Below are 24,209 nucleotides of genomic sequence, written 5' to 3'. Positions count from 1 at the left end.
ATACAACACGCGAAAGGAGGAACGAAAGACGAGGAGAGATGTTAAGGTGGAAGAAAGAAGGAGAGAATCGCAAAGGCAACTCTACCGATGCGAAACGAAGTAAATCGACAGACATGCACCTCCTATCCTTGTACCTGCCCCGATCGTCGATCAAAGGGAGCCGTTTCCTTTGGCCAAAGCTTACACTCGTATCACTCTATGCACGTAAACCTTTCTCAACGTATAATACAACAAGGCATGTGTATACTTATACTAGAATAGGAATGTACACACAACGCGCATACAACGATGAATGAAGTGAAGGAGGCTCTTTGTCGCGAAAGAGTTGAAGAGATGAAAGATTCAGTGCTGGATGATCGAGCAATCGGCAAGCCCCGGGCACAAAACGATTCTACCGAGGACTATACTCGAAGCGGATCGTACACGTAGCACTCTTTGTTGTAAGACGAGGAGGCTCTTCCAACAGGTGACTATCGCTCGCGGTGTAGTAAAAGTCAAAGCACGCGAAGCACACGATCCCAACGGCAGCAGCAATGCCTAGCGGATGTTGACTTCTCACCAGTCACTTTAGCCATCAATCGCGATCCGCGGAGAAACTCTGCCTGAGATTCGATTCCCAAGGAAACTTACCTCGGAGAGAAGGCTGTCCAGGGTACGAGGAGCTGTATAGCCCGCTCCCTGGATGATGAGAAAGAGACATGGAGCAAAGTCTGCCCAACGATTTCGTCATTGTCCTGTTAATTGTTGACGCAGACCATCGGCCCAAGCTCCAAAGCTTAACGAAGCGTGCGGAGCCATTCCAACAGGACTTTTGCATTACGAACGGAGGCGACGGCGGCGGCGGCGGCGCACCACGAGAAACTCTGACTTCACGACAGAGTGCGGGCAAGGACGCCGAGGAGAAACCGGGAATAGGGATTCCGAAGGACACTCGCACGCACACGCTCTCCGGCGAGGACGGGGACGCGACTATGACCGGTTTAGCGCCGTCGGCGCTCCAAACAAGAAGATCCTGAGATTGAACAAGCCGAGCGACCAACACAGCGGACCGAATCGGACCTGCGCGTATACGTTTTATCAAGAATATGTAGAAAAGTCTGGTGCGCCCTTTGAAAAAGCATGTGCAAGAAGCCTCCTTAATGCATTCGCGTAGTACGTACGTAACAGGGTGCAATGCTACACTTGGCACAAGTTTTTTCATCTGAAAGAATATATGGAAGACACGACGAGCAAAGCCTCTCCCCATCGAGCACCAAGGACGCTCGGGATCGACGCTTTTGGCTCAGTCTGCTCCTCGATCCCGAAAGACTACGAAACTTTTTGACCACCGCTCGAAAGGGGGCTCGCAAAGCAGAAAGATCCAGTGGATAAGCCGAGCGGGAACTCCCGGGACGACGACACGTTGTATTTAGGGTCTCCCTGTGTCTCACTGACCACACGGGATGTGTCTCGAACCTATGCGCGCCTCCTTTCACGCAGCACTTTCGCGCACACGCATTAGCATATACCAAGCTTCAGACTGCACTCGCCGCTGTCGTTTTCGTTGCCGGCAGAGATACCCTGCGCTGGTGCGGCGGAGCACCGCAACTTTATCGCGATGCTAAATCGAGCAGTACGAGAAACAACGCTTCGGAAATTCTGCTTGTTCGTAACTTTGGAACTGAAAGGCATTTCGCCAACGAGTTTCAATGAAAAATATTTCATGAAAATAATGGATGTGAGGAACTCGGGACTTTTCATTGGGCTTTTGACCTTAGGCACTCGTGAAACCACCTTAAAACCTTAAAAACGTCAATTACACGCCGCAATTCCAACTACTTTGGATCTTCCAATCCATTTCGTTGTTTACCTTTGACGCTACCAATTTTGCAATCCATTCGACTCAAACAGCCCATTATTGTCGTAATTTTGACACGAATTTTCTTTCTCCAATCTCAATACAAGCGTATAATCCCTGCCTACGGATGTCCTTTTTGCTCCGCGGTCCGTGACACTCGCGAGCTCAACGCCAGTTGCAGCAGCAGCAGCAGCAGCAGCTGCTACGCCCAACTATCAAGGAACGGCCTTCACGGGCCTTTGCTAATTTCCTCGCGTGGGACTCGGTCACGCAGTTTCGATCGTTCCTCAAGAAAAACTCGCAACATCGAGGAGAGACTCGCGCGACAGAGAGTGAGAGGAAGTTCGGAGCGAGAGATCGCGGAGCGTGGGTATTCACATTTTTTATGCGCGAACGTGCGTTTAGTGAAATCCCGACGGAGCATGTTTGCTCGAAGAAAAACAAGAGTATCAGAGTCCTGCCTATAACAACGAGATAATACGAGTCTCTCCGACATTCCCTAAACTTTATTCCTGCTCTTATACATTTCTCGCTCTTTCGCTCCACCGGATACTTTTGCCGACGAGAAAAATGCGTCGGATTGCTCGTAGTCTGGGAGTCCTTAAAACTCTGAAATATCAACCGGTCTGAATTGGAAGGACATTGGAAGAGGTGCAAGAACCTCGAGAAGCCCACTCCCCTATATAAACGAATGTTGGGCTCGTTCTCGTCGACGTTTTTATAACCGGAGACCGGCAGAGCTCTCTTGCAGGCAAACCATCCGATTGTTTCTATTCCGGAGCGTGCAATTGGCGAGTGCGTTAAGCGCACGCGCAAATCGAAACGTTTATTAGAAGCGGAGGTTGCAATAGAATGAGAAGCGAATAAGGTGTGACGAGGACGCTTCGTGTAATTACCTCGCAGCCGCGTGTACCACCGCGCTCGGAGTATATTAAAGTACGAAAATGCAAGTGCCTAGCGTGATGCTGAGCTGACTTGTGTCTCGTGCGAGCACGCGAAACCTTTCTTTTCGTTATCGACACGAGAGAAATTCTCGGGGCTAATTATCTTCAAGAATTCCTGAGCTGATTTCTGCTCGTAGCGATCTTTTTATTGCTCGCTTTGCTCGCTCACCCATTGTATGGAATCGGTGGTGCTTCTATGTGCGAGAGAATAGGATGAAAATCATCTAGCGAATGAGCGTAAAAATTGCCCTCACCAAACCTCCGATCCGAGGCTCAGAAGGCTTTCTCAGCCTCGCAGTATCGACTTTAACGAATGTTGGAATAAAAAGCCTTAACAAAGGGTTATAGATCGAAGGAAATCAACAAATCTTCCACTGCTTTCACATCTAAATAACGATACCCATGTTTGGAGCTGTGCCTTCTCCTCAGAATCATGTCTTTTCTATCCCCTTCTCGGAGCAGTCCTCGCGTCGTCGTTTGACGTCGACACAATGCTCCGATTCATGATACGCGCGTCCATATGCACGTGTGTGATTCAAGTACTTTTATGTCCAACATGCGTATGCAGGATAATGCGCCGCCCCGCGCATGTAGGCTAATGCCAAGAAAGCATGACGAACTGCAAATACGACGTGGTGATTGATGATACGCATCATCACCCGTTGCAGCAGCGATAATACCTCCAAGAGGATCGTATTATAATATCCCGAGCACTCAAACACACGTATTATCTTTAAACTTGAATATCCCCTGGTGTTTTATGAGCTTGATCAAGCACGGGCAACCCTCAAGCTCATCGCGATATATCGCTTTGCGATGCGAAACCGATTCTTTTGCGAAATAAGAATGAAAAAACATTGATGCAATTGTGCCAAGCGATCGCACGTACGAACTATTTCGGATGAAACCACGGAGACTGCATGGAAGCAATTGCAAAACAGGCTTTCCGCTGATCCCCTCAACAATGTCTGCTGTTCAGTCTGCAGTACACTTTTCTCCGGAGAACTACATTCACCTGAACTTAACAATTTATCCAAGTGCGTACGAAAGTTTTTTTTCGCTATTTCCTTGCTCAAGTTTCGAGAAACTTGGGCTAAAATTGAAAATGTGACAATTCTATTTTGTGCTTGGGAAAATGAGGATATTGAGTTTACGATTTATTTATTTATATTATTCGTAACATAAGGAATGAAACTCATATTTTATTTTTGTTTCGAATAATCGCTTTCAAGTCCCGTACGTTTCATTGGACCTCTTCGTTCGATCGCCACTGAATAAATTCAACGATCTACCTCGACTCGGGAAAACTTGGAGAGGGGAAATATTTTGGTCGAATTATATGTGTTGAAAATTTTGAGATAGAACTCGAGTTCCAATTTCTCGTTACAAGTTTTTTCACTTTTTTTGGCAGTCTGAATGTACAACGGTGTCCGAAAAGTATGTTCATTAGCACCGAGTGAAACGAGCCGTTCATACTTGATGGTGTTGCAGATCCCGGAAGGGGGAGGGAGAAAATAATGCCACGATCGAATAGCACAAAATTTGGATTAAAGCACATGCCGCGAGAGTCGTTCTTCGCCATAAGTTTGCACGACACCTCCGGGGCTGTTGTCCCAGTTATCGATAAATATAAATATCGAGTGCTAAAAGTCAAAAGTACGTACTTGATCACTGGCCGTGTTAAATGAAACGTGACACACTTTTCTCACTTTCAGACCTCTCAGCGTACGTATATAGACATCGCATATTGTTACAGATTTATCGGTTTTGGCACAAGAGATCGACGAATATTTTATAACGGTCTGTAATGAGGCGACGAAGCCGGTTAAATGAGTATACAGTCGTGGGTGAATGAGATTTTTCATTCGTTCCGCGCAAGGGACTCGTGTAGACTTGCTCACACCGTTATGCATAATCGATATTTTCAACCGGAATCGATGTTCTTTTTCAAACTTTTTGCAACTGATAGATTGAACGACCCGTTTGGTGTGGGCCTGCGGCTAATTGCAGAACTCCTATTCGCTATATCTATAGAGGCTCGATCCCGGCGCGATGCATGTGCACGGCAAACTCGGGTTGCGTAAACTTATTTCACCCTCCGTCGATTCAAATCGATTCCAAATCGATCGTTGCACGGACACGCAGGGTAGCCCATAAGTTTTCTCTACAGTTGTATATTCGCTCTCGAAAAACACACAAAACACCGTTTATCCATGTGCTGCTGCTGCTGCACACCAAATCAGAATTTGCGTCACGCAATCGCTGGGATGCAGAAAAAAAACGTCATTCTAGACGAACTGTCGGATAGCTTGCCCTCCGGGCTTCCATTTAAACGCGTAATTGATGGATTACGTATCGGGACACACTGCACACGCCTCGACATATTTTTACGAGACTGTTTGTATTATCCAATCGATTCGAGATAAATGTCGAAAAGTTTAACGTACCGCTTTAGGAACACGTTTGAGACGAAAACGATTTTTTACTCCCCGATATCGTGCAGGATCGTTGCTTATTTCTTCACGCTAATTCCCATTTGTTCTTGCCTAGAATAAATGCCTCTTTCCATCACTTTTTTATCGAATCTTTTCACTCTAGCTTTCGTGATTTTCTGCACAACTTTCTCCAAACGAGCTTTCGATATATAAAAAGCTTCGACTCACGGGGCTTTCTGAGTATTCACACTATTTTTAACAGTGAATATTCAATACAGACTCGCGGTCGTGATGATTGTTTAGAATTTATTTAATGTAATGTTGGATGAATGAAGTATTTACACACGCAGAAATGTGAGTGAAAATCTTGTTACTCTTCATTCGATCGTCTTTTACGTAGATGCACTTAAATTAAAGGATTAAATTAGTCGATACACTTTTACGTAAAATAAGGATCCACTGTGACCGATCATTTTAAAAAATCACTTCCTAACCGAAGGGGAATCATAGGATTTTTTAATTCAATGCGGACATCGAATGAAAAAAAGCTTTCGAAAATTTGTCTTCAATATTAAACCTGCTCTCCCAAATTTTCTAAATTCAACTCATTTTCGAGAAAATGAAATAGAAAGGACCAAATTCTTCAAATTTTTGACAAGTTCTTACAATCATGAATATTTAGGCCGAAGGAATTATAGTTTTCGAAATAGATCTAATTTTGAAAATCTAAATGCGTGCTAAGTAAAACAAAAATTCAAACCATAAAGTGCCCTATTTCCTGTATGGAACAAGATAAAAAAAATACCAAAAGGCTTCGTGCTTTCAGAACGTAAAAGTGGTACGAAATGTCCCACATACCCAAATTCTGCTGTAATCTCAAATATCAATCCGAGCTAATCTGTCGAATCCGAAAGTCGATTCCTTCGTCGTTCTTCATCTTCGTAGCCGACCAATAAATTTCGATGGATTTAAGAGTGCGTATAAATAACGAATGAAAGTTCAACATTCTTTTGAACTCGGTTAAAATGTTTTCGGTCAGAGATTTGTAGGTCTTTGATCGTCAAACTACAGATTCCACTGTGTGACTAGCACCTCGCGAGCATAGCAGCAAGCAGCATAAAGGTGCATGGAGCAAATAAAAAGATGAAGAATCAAAGGTACATCGTGTGTTATTGACGGATTACCGATGAACTTTTGTACTTGCAGCACTTGTAAGCTGCATGTACATGTCGAAAATCGTGATCGCTGGACACTCGAACGAGACTCGGTATCACCCGCTGGGCGGTCCAATTCACCTATGCCGGGGCCGATGTACCGGACATTTTTATTAGGACGAGAACGAATGAAGACCTCATTTGTTGGCGTTCGATGAGAAATGAAAATGAGATGGAGTCGAAGTGGGTCAAGTTCTCTCAAAAGTCATGATAACGACGAGTATCAAGAGCCGTAAGAAAACACCAAAAGCCTTTGATTCCGAACGAATTTAGTCCAATTACTCGGAGCCGGGCATTCCTTTCCCAGCGGGATAACGAAAATCAACAGCCCCGTGTATAGCCTGCCAAAAAAAAAAAAAGGTTAATTCACGGTCAAACTGAAACGCGATTGTTTCTCAGAGAGCGTAGCGAGAGTCTGAAAACAGTCACGAAGCCCATTTCTCTCGCTTATGTGTGTGACCTTTCGAAAGAGCAATACGCCAATTTTTACAATGAAAATTGAGTTAAAAAATAGCAGTAAGTACCGTTTTATGAGAGGGTTGGGTTACACGTCGTAGGACTACCTGCACGTATATTTATATATGCAGTACACACGCGCACACATAGACTCGTGAAAAGCATAGTTCGAGCACACGTAAGCACACAGTTTTACGACTCTCGAACGCGGGTATTTGATAGCGCGCGCGTGTGCGAGAAAGATCGCCCGAAGCGTGTCGTCCTCGGCTAGAGCTAGAGATAACGCGGCTTGACCGATTTCCCCGGCAAATTCAATTACACGTTGCTAATGCCAAAGCTGAGCCCGACGAGAAGCGCCGACCAGCCGTTATACACGCCCACGGCAAACCGTCGCCCTCCTCGTACGCAGCATCCACGAAGAACAAGAGAAAAAGCGCGAGAAAGAGAGAGAGAGAGAGAGAATAGAAAAACTACGTTCTATCAGCGTTTCCATCTCTTGTTTCTTCAAACGTTTGTTCTTTGGGACATCACGACATCCTCAACCATCGAAACACACGCGCATATGTACACGAACGTACGGGACGTACGAGGCCGTGAATTTACATCTCTCTGGGTCCGGGAAGTGTCGGGAGAATGGTCCAACGAAAATGAGATTTGTAAATGTGAGTGTGTTTCGTTGGGTACGTATGTAGCCTGTAGATTCCGCGTGAGAAATTTACTCCGAGCGTATCACACGCTCGCGTGTCTTTCACGTCTCTGTACTTTTTTCTCAACTTGCCGTTTTTCACACTCCTAGCATTACATTCTGAATTGCTCATATTGATCGAGTTGTATGCGTTTGCTCAACAGCTTCACCGAAATTGGCGTCCACGTGAGCCCAATTCTTAAATTTAGCCACGCGCACTTCTTATCTTAAGCTTCTATCTGGTTCGATAACACGCTCCAATTATTTGGCAATCTTGCTGCAATAATAGTCTCGTTGTGACTAATAAACGTTAACGAGCTGGTTGAAAATACTACTTGAAACTAGGCAGCGTTGTCGGTATAGATTTTGTAATTGTAATATTCATTGTCATCGTCGTTGTAATTTGTCCAATTAACTTGATAGAGATTTCGTTTATGGCTGAGATATACCGATGTGATGAAACTCATGCGCGCCTACCTAAATGAGAGTCGAAGTTCAAATGAAAAATAACGAAATTATAGATATCGCGATTTCGTAAGAATTATAACTATGATCAAGCATTTATTTAGAATGTGAATAAGATTACTCGATTACGTTCACTACGAATGCCGAGTGAACTTCGTCCCAGCCAGCGGCGTTGCTGCAACCACTTTTTTGACAGCTGTCAAATTATTTACGAAATGTAAAACGTTCGACGAGATTTCGTTCGAGATCGGAAATTTGCTCATCATTTCTGCGAGACCCTATTCCTGTCAGTCGTCAAATGCACGTGTATATTTTCTATTCTCAAAACGATCGTCAATCGATCGATCGTGATCGTTGACTCCGAAAGGTGGCAGCAGCAGCAGCACGAACACAGTGCATATGCGACAGAAATCTCTCGATCTAATATGACTGTAAAGCGTGAATGCAACAAAGACTATTCTGCTATCTGCTCTTCAACCTTTCTCTCTCTCGTTCCTCGATCCCACTCTGTCGCAGCCAGTCCCGCATTCTTCCTCTTTCAATTCACCGCCGATCGAAGCACATCGAGTCAAAGGTTACATTTATTGGCAATAAGAGAATGATCGCTGGTCTTGGAGTGAACTATGAAACAGAAGAATCAAAATTATCGGAGATTTCTTCAAGAGCCAATTATTGTCATCGAAATATTTTATGGGCTGTTGATATTGTTGATATCGCGCAATATTGAGCACGTTCTCGAGTGGATGCAAGCATCTCATTATATCTGCAACAGGACCTCATTGCAACCATTACAACCCGGAAAGTTTCGCACTCAAATTTAAGCGACTATCAATATCTTTATTCCTCTGAATGTACGTTTCATAATAACAATAGAAAAGTGATGAGGACATCGCTATGCCCGAGGCAACGCCCTTACTGTCAGACCACTCGGATCTTATGGAACAAAGCAATTTTTTCAGTCTGACAGTCTCTATAGCAATGAAACAATACACTAGAGAATGGAGATGGAAAATATGAGGATAAAGATTGATTAGAACTCGATCATTTGAAATATACGCGAATTACGAATCCGAAGCAGCAGTAGAGATAAATTGTAGTACATCGCTTCGTCGATACATAGAAATGAATGGAACTTCCTGAATTGCGTAAAACAGAGAAATCGAGAAGGCTGGTGAACATGCAAAGAAGCATCCTTTCTGAGTATTCAGGAAAATGAATCGGTCAATCTTCTTCCATCTGAGAGTTCCCCGGTATATACGTAAACATCTCTCACACAGAGTGCACGTCCCGAGAGTTCACCATGAGAACCAGGCACGATTAACTCCCACACAAACTTTAACACCTACTTACGATCGAACGGCCAACAGGGGATTACATCTGACCGTAACACCCAGTTAATGGTTGTTTATGATTCTCGATCGGCTGGATCGTCCTCTCTCTTTCTCGGTCTCGTCTCTCTTTCGGCCAAAACTTCCTTTCCCTCTCATGCTCTGTCTTCGACTCTTGCTCGATTGCTCGATTGTTCATCTTGACTGAAAAAAGCAGAAATATCGAGGGTGAACGAATTAAAAGTAAACACGGGCCAGCGATATTGAGTGGAAAAAATTGGATTTTGTATGAAAACAGGCCAATTTTTTTTTTCTTTCCTCCTTAAATATTGTCAATTACCCAAGATTTGATTGCACCCGAAGTGGGCGATGCATCGTTAAAACGAATGACGTCGCATTCATCAGAGTACCAAAAGACTTGAACCATAAAAAAAGAAATCTTTCAGAATGTTTTAAACGGCGAGGATCTCGTCGATTCCATAATTGCAGCTCGGACGAAGAAAGATGCTCTCATCGTTCCCTCGCCCCTTACCTTGTTGCAGCTCGAATCATCCTCTCCATTTCTCTCTCTCTCTCTCTTTCTCCTCCGATATTCTCGTCTTTATCTCTGAGCGAGACCGGCGCGCGGTGAGAATTGCAACGGCTATCATTAGGATCATCACGAGAGATGCTCCTGAGACTGTGCAATGTTCACGAGGTGCAACCAGCCGGGAGTAATCGTACTCACCCTTCATTCGAAGGTGTGCGGTGCGCTGTGTGTACCAACTACCTAAGATACCTGGTCATGCAGCGTCTCACCTTGTCTCGCTAAAAGTGTTCGCCTCGATCATCACGGTTTATAGACTTTTATAAATGCATGCACATAGATACACGTGTGTGCGGTGTACACTTGTACCGATACTTGCACAAATTACAACCAATACTGTTATCTCTGAGCATAAAAACTCCTCCACTGGAACTGTGGGAGAGAAAATAGTTTTTTTACACTCCGCCATTAAATCAGATCGACATAAAATTAAATGACACGTTTAAGTGCATTTAGCATTTCAAATGATTCCGACCGATACTTTACGACGACGAATGAGTTATTTCTTAGCAGATAGAAAATTGATTTAGCTCCGTCGATGTTCGCTTCCAATACGAATAACCCCATACGCTCATTTTTGTATTTATTTAGCAAGATACGAGAAACTAGAATTGCCACAATCGGAATGCGGACTGCATTGAATCGTTTATTTCGATCGCATTTTCTATCGTTAAAAATGCTCCTTGTCTTTCAAGCGAAACGAATAGTTCGGCTCGTTTTTGGAGCTGTTTCATCGATTTCCATGTATAAAAAGGCCTCTATTGGAATGGTGAAAAATGGGCGTGCTAAATGGTTGGAATTCGAAGTTAATGATCGCGCCCGATGGGGGCTTGACTGGAGGCGAGAGATCAAGAAACTCGCAAAGAGTTCATAAAATTCTCATAGGATCGCTTCACTACTCTTGCGAAGATCCATCCTGTATTGCTTTTAACAGACAATATTGCAGGCAGCGCACAGAGGCGTCGGTTAGACTACCTGATGCGGTAGGCACACCGCTTCCCGAGATAACGGTCATGACACGTTTCTCAAATCCTCATTCGTATATGTGCATGTCTACATTATTTAAATGGATACATAAGACTCCAACAACGACCGGTGATTCTAGTCGAGTCTTCGTATCAACGAGAAAATGTGTATGGACGAGTATTGCGTATATAGCGTAGAGACCTGAGCTGATAGCATATCCACCTGATGACCCAGTGACACGCTGCTAATCCTGCAGATGTATCGATGTATCCCTCTTCTCCGACTGGTCTTAACAGTACATTTCACGATTACGGGTTCACACCCTACGAAATTCCAAATTATAATGCAGCGAGAGATATATAATGAAGGTTATTACAGTAATAATTCTGATAATAATAATGACGCTGAAGTTTCCAACGTTGGAGTCCAACGAAATGATCGAATAAAACCCTCCAATAATTCCAGTAATTCTCCTATTTTGTTCCCTGCCAAATTTGCTATTCGTAGTTTTTCAAGCTGCACCAACGATTCGTGAAATAAATAATTGGTGAATTAAAAACGTTTTTTTCGTTCATTTCGTTGGACTCCAACGTTGGAAATTTCAGCGCCGTTAATAATAATGAAGTTGGATTATGCTTTTTACTCTTGTTCAAGAATTTCCTCACCTCGGTGTCACGATCCAAAGTAGCTTCTTCCAGAAAAACCTCCTGTGCGACCCTTCTTATTCTCGGCTCAACTGGGGAGAAACGAACTCTCAGAGTGAAGATGAAATTCATTGATCTGGAAAATAAATCAAAGAGTAATTATGAACATGGCTGATCTTACGGAGCGATTTTCAATCGACGAAGGTAGCCATTTTTATAAATTTGAGCCTAGAAATCCTGAGGGGAGTAGATTTTAACCCTAGTGGCGAAAGAATGAGGTTTTTTTTCCGTTTTCTAAATGTCTCATCCTTTGAATGAACTTTTCGTCGACTGATTTTCAATGAAATCATATTTATTGCATGTCCGTTCTATTCGTTATTGCAAAATAAGAATATATTCAAGTTATAAGTTTGTTTATGACTGGGAAAAGCATTTTAGACGATGAGGACCCCGAGCCCATGTTACAAAAAGTAGGGCATGAATTTCATAGTTAATGCAAAGAAAATTTATTGAATAGCAGTAAATTGAAGGTGTTCTAAAAAGATAATGAAGGAGTTGGGGGGAAAAAATGGTGGATGTGTGTGGGAAAAAATATATTTGTTGCTTTTACAATGTTATGCAAACTTTCATTAAACCGAACAAGATATAATTAAGTTATTTTGAACTTGAAAAAAAGGTAGGAAGAGAATTTAATAAACTCGGTACTTTCCACGCGACTATACGAGCGGTAAATCCTTTATCTCGTGCGTGTACTCGTTAATAAATACTAGCCAGCTGTGAACGAGTACACTTGGGCGTTATACCTGGAACGTGTGCCATATGAGAAAATCTTTCTTTTAGCCTTGGGTCAAAGGAACGCGACGTAGAAATCGTTTAGCTCGCACACGGTATTACGTTTAATATGTATTTCCCACGTTACCGTTTCTGCGGTACCTTCTTCCGCACATCGCTATATCTGCGTCATAAGCATACGTACAGCTCTCGAACTCACGTGTTTATTCAACATGCTTTTACACTCTCGCTGGACGGATTTTATTAGCATATTAGTCTATCCGGGACAAGCTGCCTTTAATTATTAGCGTTGAGAAGAAAATCTGAGAGAGATATCGGACGCAAGGAAACTCGAGGGATTGCCCGTGTGCCATATTCCATTGTGGGCACTCAATCTTCCTTAAAAATCTTCATTTTTCTTTCTTCTTCTTAGCGAAACGACGAAGATGTTAGACAACGAAGAAAAACGTTCGATTACATTGTAAAAAGTATCGACACTGGAGTCACGTTGCTCCATTTCCGCTGCACGCACCGCGAGGCCCCGTTTCATTGAATAAATCAAGAAAAATCAAATGAAAAATGGTCAAAGTGAACTTGATCGAGGACGTATGTGAAACGTCGCCGATAAATCAACCTATCGATGAGTCAAACCGGCAATACCGGAGATATAAATAGCGGCGATTTCTTCCGGACAATTTCCGCGCGGCGAAATATCGCGGTGAGAGAGTTAACGCAGCAGAGATCTCGTTCTACGGCGTGAAAACTACGATAGTGGAGGACGTGCGTAGGTGTACGAGCGATAAGTCAATGTATCTCAATCGAACGGTGAGTTCTCAGATACAAGTATTTAGCTCGGGGAGCAGGAACCTTCGGAAATGGCAGCTAAATAATTTGCCGGTCGCGCGTTGCGTGCGCGCGCCCGGTGCGTCGAGTCCGCCGGGAATTTTTTCGACTCCGTTCTTTCTTTCGACGGCCAGGACTATTTTATGTGGCAAAAGCGAACCAATAGCTCCAAGGCTTGTTATATCAATGATCCGGGAGTACGAATTGCCTGCGCTCGCTCGCGAGGACGCGGAGCGTTCCGCGCCCGCCATGTAGGAAGTTTAATCGGGAGAGCGCGAGAGCAATTCTCGAGCAGTGTGTCTGCCTCGCGGAGCAGAGATAGCGGAAAACGCACCGGAGAACGCACTGTTTATACGGAGGAACTGCGAAACGCTGAAAACCGACCCACGCCCTCGCTCCTTCCTGACCAACCAACTATCGCCCATAAATTGTCCTTCTCCGCTGGTCCACTCACGACTCGAGTTTTCAATGTGCACGCGCGTATTCGTACACATCCACACACGATTGTACCTTGCGAAGCAATAATGCAGAATTACAGTGCTCGCGAGTTGAGTCCGTGTGTGTGTCTGTGTGTGCAGAGCCTGGGACAACCGTAAGTTCGAATTAAATAGGCGCACATGTTGGAACTGGACTCCTCGGACGTCTCGCACAACTTACATTCGAGTAACAAACCTCTCGTCCAGCTCTCTTAAATCGAATTATGAATCCACGTCCGTGACTGCGGAGACTACTCCTGGCTGGGACTTTCGAACCGAAATTATTTCAAATAATCTTTAGACATTGAATCCGAAAGTGCGAGCAGGAATCAATGAGTGCTCCCCTCGTTCGTCCGTCAACGAAATATCAATGTCGGCCAAGTTTACCGCAAAAACTTCATTCTCCGACTTTGATTGCGAAAAATTGCACGTGCCGGGTGTTTACGAACGGATGAAATCGAAAAAATGATGAAAAACATGGAATTGCGATATTGCCGGAGTTTCATTCATTCGACTGGCTAATAACGTATTGGAAAGTTGACGCACTAGTGAAACGAGATAACGCACATGGCTCGGGCTCTCTGGTATGCTCGGATATCGTTTCAAAAGTCCGCTAAGCACGTGGGGTGGAGCAGAGAAACCCCAGCAGCCACGATACTTGGTCCAAGGAAGTCGAGGGGGCCGAAAAGAGTCAATTATATATGGGCCAGTTTGTTATGGAAATCGTGTAGAAACGATCCGAGTAGTTGTGGCGTAGTTATATCAAAGCGTGCCTCCGTACTGAAAACGGTGATAGCCAGGCTGAGTTATTTATACGACAAAAATATCGGCTGGCTCTATTATTACAGAACCTGATGGTGTGGTATGTCGTTCAGTCGGAGGCAGGCAGGCAGGCAGGCAGGCAAGGCAGAGTGGGTAGGGTTCAAGGTATATGCAGTTGACGTGAGCACTGCGCGTATGTTTTGACTGTGCAACGAGCACAAATCCCTTTCATAAATCTCCGAAGGCGAGATACATGGAAGCCAAAATGATTAATGATCGAAGGATAATTAATTCATATCTTTGGATGAAGCGAGAGAGTCATGAGGATGTTCCTCGTGCGAGGAGGGCGACCGTTACTTTTCCCTTATTTCGCGTCGCGCAGTCAGTCGACAGTCGTGCGCACGCAGTAGGTTAACAGGAGAGTGTTTCCAATCCTCGTGGGTTCGGTAATGACGATCGACCTCGCCGATTTCAACGTCCCGGAGCGTTTTTCCAAGGAGGAAGCGGAACAGTTAACGGGGCGCGTTCTTTCTGCGGCGTAATGTGTGCAAGCGTTGTGTTTTAAAGCCGGGATTTTTTGTTCCTCGATCGTTGTTGTTCCCGAGTATACGACGTCGGTAAAAACATCGTACGGCCAACTTAGCCAGCCCCGCCTCGCCGCGCATCCAGCAGACTTGGACGATCATCGTTTCGCACAAGAGGTGAACGCCGCTTTGCGAGATTTCGAGAGCATCGGTCATTAGGAACGTACGAGTTTATACGACGAGAAAAAAAAACGAAAAAACCCACCGCCGGGAAGTCCTTTTACTCGCTCTTATTGCTACACTCGTTATTGAACTTGCGCGCGCTCGCGAGGCTAATCGGGTCACAATGAGAAACGGAAGGCGAGATTTGTATGAGCTACCTTCAGAGGCGTACACGCGAGAGACACGGAGACTCGATGTTACGAACCGGGAGATGGCTCTTTCTGGGCTGTGAATTTGCCCGTTGTACAACATCACGAGAGAATTGAGAGGACGAAAGATGCCCGCGAACCGGATCCCAACGATGAATTCCGTTCGCCCTCGAGCCTCATGATCACGAACTCTTAGTTATTGTTGTCTTTCCATCTCTCTCTCCCTCGCTCTTTTTTCTTTTCCCGGTAACTTTGTTCTCATATCGACAATACTCCCGAGCTCTCTTCATTTCTCGAGGGCATGCCTGACGATATTCTCATCCCCGCGTGGCACGTCACAGCTCCCCGATCCTCGTTGTCGCAGAGTCCCTGCTCGTGATCCACGCTCGAAGAGAATCTTTAAAAATCGTTCGGTGCGCTGTACGCGACCCGAGAAAGTCACCGATCGATGATCGTTCCAGTCGTCCCCGCTCCGAGACCCCCCTGCATTCGTACTATTTACATGAAATTTACATCTGGCAATGACTTCCGCGGTGTCGAGACACGGAGAGTCCCCGATATGTGCAGCAACATCGAGGCAGAAGCTCTCGCCCTGAATGAAGAACGACCGATCGAACAGTAACGATTTACAAAAAGTGGGGGAAGAACGAGGCAGAAGAAGAAGGAGAAAGAGCAGGATATCCCCTCTCTCTTATCGTGAACTTCGATGATACGGTGACCCACTGACACGTGGGAATAAACCGAGTGCAGACCCCCTCGAGTCTCCGAAGACCAGCATAGGAAGAGACCATTAACGTGACTCTTCCCTGCTGCAGCTGACTCAGGACTCGCGAACGCTTTTTTATCTTTTATGCCAGAGAGAATATAACCACGCGGGAACGAGAGTCTACTCGGTGAGCCACGCTCTTCGACGCAATAATCCTTAAGCTCCTTGGGAGAATATTCGCACCTTTGGCAAGACCTCCGCGCAGTTTCAAAAGGATCCTTTAACGAGACCTTGCCCACGAAAGGAACACGAAAACTCGCGGTGAATCGAGTCGCTGCCTCGCGATCGAGGTTACAGGATTTTTGCAACGGCTTCGCAATTGCGCGGCCGATGAAATATTGCGGTGTATAATTAAGCCTTCGTTAGTTTGATCACGGTCTTGACCCATCAAATTGCGAAGCCAGAGGCTCCAACTAAAAAATCACCAGGAGCATAAAACTCTGCCTTTTCATCCTTTTCAATGTGCTCTCCGATTGAAAATCAATCTTTTATCTTCTGCTCCATCAAATTCCCAATCACGAACAATTAAAGGTATATAACATTTTGAAAATTCCGATCGCAAATCAATTCGGCCGAACGCGCATTCCGATGTTTTATCCCGCGTTTCGTGCTATTAATAGAACCTCGTTTACAGCGCAAAGCTATAATCGTCTGTTACTCGCATGTTACGCAATCCCATGGCTTTTATATGCACCAACGAATACGTTGGCTGCGTGTATCAACCCCTCTAAATGTCAGACTGACTTCTCGGACTATTGATTGCACACGAGAATACATAAATTCAATAAGGAAGCGAGAGAGCGCGAGATGTGCTTTTCTCGGTACGGAAAAATCTGCGCGACTGCCTCAATCGGACATGCGAAAATGGTGTAAAAAACCTCCAATAATTCCAGCGATCCTCCAATTTCGTCTTCAGAGACGATTCGTTGAAACAAACACCTCGTCGTCGAATAAATCTCGCACAGTCCGATCAATCGGACTCTGCTGCTTTCCTCGAGCTTCTGGGCCAACGATCTCAATAGAATTAGAGGCGTGCAGCAGCCGAATGAAACAATAAATGGCAAACGGTTCGCAATCAGTGACAAAACGATCGTTGATGAATATCAGTGGGGTCACAAGACCCACCTGTTTCTCCCGAGTCTGGCTACTGTCAGCTGCCATGACAGTGCGCGTTCTATTATTAGTAACAATGCATAAAACACGCATACGCACGGCTTTCCTCCGTTCGTTGAGGCAGCGCCTTTGCATATGTTCCTTGGGAGTATGCGACCCCACGTCCTACGTAAGGCTGCTGTATCACTCTCGGTTTATCGCTGGAACTGTGCGCGGTGCGCGAGAAAGCCGGAGATTATTGCGAAGTCATTGATCGCCCACTCGAATCACCGCTCGAGTTCGTCCGCAGCCAAAATGCAATTTATCAAAGCTTTTTTAAATATTTCAATAAGGAGCTTTAAATTTATTTCATTATTTCGTTGGAAAATGCGGCGCGAGGGGTGAGCGCCGCAGAAAGAAACGAAGCAGTTTGATAAATCTTTTTCACCGAAATCGCACGCGGTTCCCGCTGCACGAGCCCCCGACCCATTTCTCGTCTTTTCACCGTCGCACACCCCGCGTCCACGCGTTCCTGTATATATGATGCAAGAATGCCCGGGCTTTTATCGCGCAACTAGTCGATGTTGAATTCAGTACACGCGGACACAATAAAGCACGACGATCGAGAAGTCTCATTGTGGAAAAGAGAGGAAGGCGGCGGCGGCGGCGGCGCCGCGCAGGAGGAAGGAGAGCGGCTTACGGAAGAAAGAAACGTGCGAAAGTAAGCAAGAAGTATCCGAAGCGAAAGAGGCATTAGATTCCCTTATCGTCGTGATCAATCGTGGCCGTAGTTCTAGTTGGGTTCTCGAGACCTCCACCCGGTTTTATATGGATCTCGTTTGGGTCTTGTGGTAACGTTCATGGGAAATGGCAAAGACCGCGACGTAGCGCACACTTAAAAATGGCCTCTCTCGTAACACAGGACGACCTTTGTGAATCGATCGCGCGGTCGACGAGAGCGCACAATGTTACGAAGAAATAAAGAGACGCGCGCGCCGCGCGGCTCGAGCGAAGAGAGAAGGATAAAAACGGACGAACGAAATAACAAGAAAAGGAATGAAAAGAATAACGATCCCGCGCTCTCTCGATCGTTGTTCTATGCAAATTCGAGGCGTGATTCCGGCGAGCTCTCTTTCTAGTTCGCGACGCGATATACCGAAACGTGAGAGAAGCACGGGACGCGCTTCTCTCGACCTCGCCAGCTCCTTTCTCTCCCAATGTCTTTAACGTCATACGGAGATTCATCGCTTTTATCTCTTCCCTTTATCTCACCTCTATCGATCCTACCGCGAGCCTCCGAAGAGCGTGCTACTTAACAATTTGTTCGTTTCGCCTCTGATTACCGCGCACTCCTCTCTCCAGCCAATTACAATTCGCCATATCTCTGTACGCTTCCGCAATCGTTTCTCTCAACCACGTTCCGTTTCCTTTTTCCATCAAATATGTATCGACCCCGGGCCGTACACTCAAGCTCTTCATAAATCCTATTTTACTCCATTTTCAACGTTTCCCCGATGGATCAGAGATTCTGACAGTGAATTTACCAAAGAGATCCGACTGTACGCAGAGAGTTATAATCACTCTCGTTTCTCTCCACGAATTTGTACCAAGTTATCGTTCCACCTGCCATTTCCTGGCACTTTGTGTTTCCATGCCAATATACAAAACTGAGAGAATATTACACGGTCAAGGTGTGCGCAGCACCACGACGAAAGATCAATGCAGAGCGGAGCTTCTACTCGCACCGAGCAAACGTTCAAACACCTCTCAACAAATACATGTTTGTATTCACACACGTGCTGGCTCATCTCAACTGTGCAATTTAAACGCGATCGAATACTTCCATGATACCAGACATTACCGAGATCTTGGCGAGAACCGATGCCACGAGGGCTGCTTCTCAGAGTGCGCTGCTAAAAGAGTGAAAGAGACGATGTTGAAGTTTCCAACGTTGGAGTCCAACGAAATGATCTAAAAAATTGTTCAATAATTCCAGCAATCCTCCAATTTATTTCCTGCCGAATTTATACTTCGTAGCTTTTCAATCTACACAATTATGATTTGTGAAATAAAAAACTGATGAATGTATCATTTTGTTTTCATTCATTTCGTTGAACTCCAACGTTGGAAACTTCAGTGTCGTGTGAAAGAGACGATTCGTCAGCGGACGCGAAAGAAGGTGGAAAGAGCCGGGAAACTCTTCACGCGGAGCACACGTTTTCTCGTCAAATATCTCAGGAGATAAAAAATCTTCGAAATTCTCGATAAACTTTCATCTTCCTTTCAAAACTGTTTCGTCGTGCGGCAAGCGAGGGGGGGAAATGAGACCCGAGAACGACGCGATTCCCTCGTCGGTCCCGAAACACCGTGAATAATTTATATCGCGCGGAGAGCCCAGAGAAAAGACTCCCAAGATAAAGGTCGAAATTTCGTTAGAACATGAAAAAATAAGGAAAGAAGCAGGCGAGGGAGAAAAGTAAGGGAAGCTCATTCGCGCGTGTCAAACTCGTAGTTGAATGGGGTTAATCCCGACACCTCGAGTTCCCAGTAACAAAACGAACGCCCCGAGGACACGGGACTTCTTTTCGCTGCGCGATGCGACAGATTTTGATTGCATACTTTCACGTCGATAGATACATGCATGCACGTACGTCCGTATTGTCAAACGTGAGTAAAAGAGAGATGGAAACAGGAAAGAGGCTGAGTTATAGCTCCGCGCAAGAGAGTTTCCCGACCGACCGGATCGTTTCTTGCCGTGCGGTATCTCGTTATAAACGTGAAAAAAACAAATAAAGGAAAAAGGAATAAACGAAAAAGGGAGAGAGGGAGTGAGAATTCGAAGATCGAAGCGGAAGAGACCATTTCTTCTCGCTTGTGTATTCAAATAAGAGGTTTGTAGGCGCGAGCTCGGCTTTCCCGAAACCAGCATCGAGCGAGCGAGTCTCGCGAAGAAAATTCGTTACATTCTGTTACTTCGTCCCATTCGATCGGTAATAATTCGTTCCGCATTCAAGTTTTTATCGTAAACTTCAATATTTTTCATCTATCGTAAAATAATTCGATTTTTTTTCCGTGCTTACTTTCTCTGCGAATATCCTCGATGAATTCGATTAAAACTCGATGGCTGCTGAGCAGGCGAGGAAAAAATGCTCGATTGATTTTATATTGAACGAATAAATAATCATGGAAAAAAGCTGTTACAGCAAATTGTTTCCGCGAGTCTGCTCTGCGCGTAATGATACACGTTATTGCCAAACGAATAATTTGTCAGCTCATATTTTCATTGGCCGAAGTCACAATCCCATGTGGCGGGACGACGCTGAAGTTTCCAACGTTCGAGTCCAACGAAATGAACGAAAAAAACGTTTGTAATTCACCAATTTTTTATTTCACGAATCGTTGGTGCAACTTGAAAAACTACGAATCGGAAATTTGGCAGAGAACAAAATAGGAGAATTACTGGAATTATTGGAGAGTTTTTTTCGATCGTTTCGTTGAACTCCAACGTTGGAAACTTCAGCGTCATTGTGGCGGGCTCGTAAATTGAATAAAAGTAAAAAAAAAAGCGTTGAGCAGATTTGCTTGGCTCTCGGAGCCAAGTTATTGCCCATTTACGCGCTAATTAGTTGAAATTAGTGAATCTTATTAGAGTGACACGCACGGAGCACTCCCGAGCGCGTACACGCACGAAAATTTAACGAGGCCCGCGCTAAGAAGATCACTCGAGGCTCGGATCAACGAACTTTTCACACATCCGCACTCTCCCTCGTCCTCGAATGTCTATATCGATGCATTCGCATCGATAATTCTCGAGTTCGCGAAGCTTGGGCGTGGCTTTCGTCGGTTAACACTTTTGCCTCCTTTCGCTGTTTTATACCAAGCGTCGCGTTCTATATCTATATGATTAACTAAGTCGTATTCGAGAGACACGGAGATTCATGAAAATTGTGCAACTCAGACTTCTTCTCGTTCGAGTCTCCCACGCGAGAGTATTACGCTCTATCGCTCCGAATTTCCCTGCTTATAAAACACACGTATATACAACCTTGTTCGGACGTATTTATGCCTCGTGTCGTACTTAAATTTCATTCAGAGCACTAAAGTCTTGTCCTTTTACATGAAAATAAAGATCATTGACGCTAAAACACGAAGTAGACGACAATTTCTGCTTCAAACTTTTATTATACGCACAAAGAGAGAGAGAGAGAGAGAGAGAGAAAAGTGTGAGAGACCGACTAAGATAAATCGTGTAGCTTGCTCTGCAGTCAAATCATTCGAAGCTTTCAACGAATGTGCGAGTTGGACTGCACGAATCTTTAACTGGATTTCGTTGCGTGTCGTTGGCAAATATTTGCGTCGATTTTTGACCTTTTTTGCAGATGGTTCTGTCATAGGCTCTTCGAATAAAAAATTGAAAAGAGTATTTGGCAACGTTTGCATACGTTTCCATTCTCGAACGCGTGTGACAGTTCGTGCGATTGAATGTACAAAAAAATATTTTCCAAAGTTCGCATCTAGAAATAGTTAAAATGTTAATTTGGAATCGAAAATTTGGACGATGACAAGGAGTTTAGTGTGCTTGCAGCGTTGGCAATGAAGACACTCACTGGGCCGTGGATTTCTCGATAAATATTCTCGATCGTCGCGCTACCGGTTTCCGGTTCGGGATATAAAATTATTCGAGAATTCAATAAGTCGTTTGAAATAATGAACGTTGTATGTTCGTTTATTTTTTCGAAGATAACCGAGATAAGCGAGATTTGCATAAAACATCGATCGAAGGCATATGAAAAGCTTGAAATGTTAATCTCTTACCTCGTGGAAAGTCGACACCCCCGCTCGATGCTGTGTACACGTTACGTGGATAAAAATCGACATCGTGAAATCTTGTCTCCCGCGACTCTCGCTCAGCCTCGATATGTTTTCCGATTAATTACTGCGCAACCGAGATTGAATCAATCGACTTGACTGTTCTCTTTAGCACTGTACAGCCACGGGGTCTCCGTCTCGTGGACATCGGGTACACACGTCCCCGTGGCTTTCAAGTTACCCTTCGAAAAGGAGAGAGAGAGAGAGAGAGCAGCGAGAGAGACGGAAGAGAATATTTTTTCTACGCACCTTTAGAACGCGATCGTTCTAACAAGATCGTTTCTCTCGCGCACCAGTGCAATCTGATCTGGATTTTTTGTCTTCTCTCGCCTTTTCTTCTCTCATGATCACCGATAACGTGTCTTTGCTGACGTGTTTTAACTGACATAATAATTTGACTGCTGTACTACTCGATGAGAACGAATTCAAATAAAAACACGACATTTCGCTCGTGTAAAGGTTGAACAAAAACTGTATCTGCATCATGACACGATAATTCTCGAGCACTATTTTTCATCCTACTTAACAAGCGTACACAAATATTTGCGCATGTTTCATTGTAGAAACGTATCGAAAATATTGAATTGATATTAGAATCAATTCGTCAACCACAATAATTATCCGCATTAACACTCGCGAAATGACGAGAATACCGACTGTCGAACCGACTCGACATTTTTACCGCGAACAATGCGCACGATCCCGCGCGTTCTTTGTTGATATGCGGCAGCCATCTTGAGATGCGTACAAAGGCCCAAAACAAGCTGCGCGGACCGCCGTGAACGACGCCACACGCGCAAAATCGCAACTAAAAATCATTTTTCATTTTCAATAATTCAAATCATCTCGACATCGTTTGTTAATATAATTAGACTCAAAAGAATCAGAAAAATAGGCAGCAACAAAGTGCAGCAATCATTCCGAGCCTGATTTTTCGCTGAGCGTTTATTTCAATGAACCTGCAACCTGCTGCTTCCAAACGACGCGTAGCGACACTAGCGACATTCGAGTCGATTCTGTCAGAGCGTATAACGGCGTAACAACCAGCGATTCACCGAAAGCTCGTTCGTCATAGTTTTTTTAATCAGTTTTAGTGGAAATCCTCCCAAGAGCGTAGACCGGAGCCAGCTCCAATCAAAAAGAAGAAGAAGAAGAAGAAATCCTCCCATTGTCATGCCCGTTATTTACGTATTCGTTCGGAAAGTGTAGAGTCAGAAAAAATATAAATTCTCATTGAAAGTACAAACGATTTTGACGTCGATGGAATTTTTGTTGTGAATCGATGGAATGGAGCGTACGTATAACTCGCAAGAAACACGCACCTGCTGTTCTCTCGTGATACCCCGCGAGTCTCGGTTTTCTGGTCCTGCAACCTCCCCACGCAATTGCGGTCCTCGTACGAATATATGTTCTCGCGTCGAGAGCGATATTCCTCAGAGCAGACGCGTGGGTGGGCCGCTCCTCGCCGAGTTACGCAGGAAATGCAGTGGATTCGAGCGTACGATATCTATAGGCATGACATTCTGCATACACGAGATAAGTACACACTCTGATTCCAACACCTTTTTCCTCGTGCTCAAAATCTTCAAATTCATTCAAACGCAATTATTCGTCCCTCGATCAGAATTGTGGATAAATTCGTCGTCACATTTTTTTGTATCGTCTTTTTCGTACTTTATCTTTTCCCAAAAACAAAATTAGTCCCTGTATTTTGGCAAATTCGCTAAACTAACTTTCGTCTAAGACATTTCTTCTCGTGGCAAAAATAATTTTCTGTCAAACCGCGTATTAAATTTATCGTTACAAGCGCATGAGACACTGTAGACTTTCGCGAACTATAAATTCCAAGGACCCAGAGAATAAGAACTTATTTATTAGCTCCGGTCGACGGGCTCCTGAGACGGTGCGGGGGCGTGTGAAAAATCCGACATATTTATTGACTTTCGTTGAATAACCTGACGAGAGTGCGAGTGAAAGAGGGACTCGAGCGAACTATTCTTTTCCCTGCAGCGACTAAAAATACTTCGATTTTCGTCCTAAAAATGAAACAGCATCGAAATTTCATTTTATTTTTTTCTTTCAAACTAAATTAACTCATCCAATTAAGACTTAATGAATATAATTTTGTATCGTGACAAACTAGCGCTCGTTTTAATCGCGAGCACGTTCGGTACT

The 24,209-nt window shown here is 44.5% G+C and overlaps 2 protein-coding genes across 3 annotated transcripts in view; one reads left to right on the top strand and one right to left on the bottom strand.

The window, feature by feature from the left end:
• Nucleotides 1-22,275, bottom strand: part of LOC122405913 (uncharacterized) — a 134,798-nt gene extending 112,523 nt beyond the window's left edge. Inside the window, exons 1-2 of the mRNA XM_043410990.1 lie at nt 21,981-22,275; nt 11,582-11,696 (exon numbers count right to left, since the gene is read on the bottom strand). Of these exons, the coding sequence (XP_043266925.1) occupies nt 11,582-11,692 (111 nt within the window). The 5' untranslated portion in view covers nt 11,693-11,696; nt 21,981-22,275. The remainder of the gene's footprint in view (nt 1-11,581; nt 11,697-21,980) is intronic.
• Nucleotides 1-24,209, top strand: part of knockout (Stork-head domain-containing protein knockout) — a 116,308-nt gene that overhangs the window by 76,478 nt on the left and 15,621 nt on the right. The window lies entirely within an intron of this gene.

Source organism: Venturia canescens, chromosome 2 (genome assembly GCF_019457755.1).
Source record: "Venturia canescens isolate UGA chromosome 2, ASM1945775v1, whole genome shotgun sequence".
NCBI classification, from domain to species: domain Eukaryota; kingdom Metazoa; phylum Arthropoda; class Insecta; order Hymenoptera; family Ichneumonidae; genus Venturia; species Venturia canescens.
This window is presented reverse-complemented; position numbering and strand designations above follow the sequence as displayed.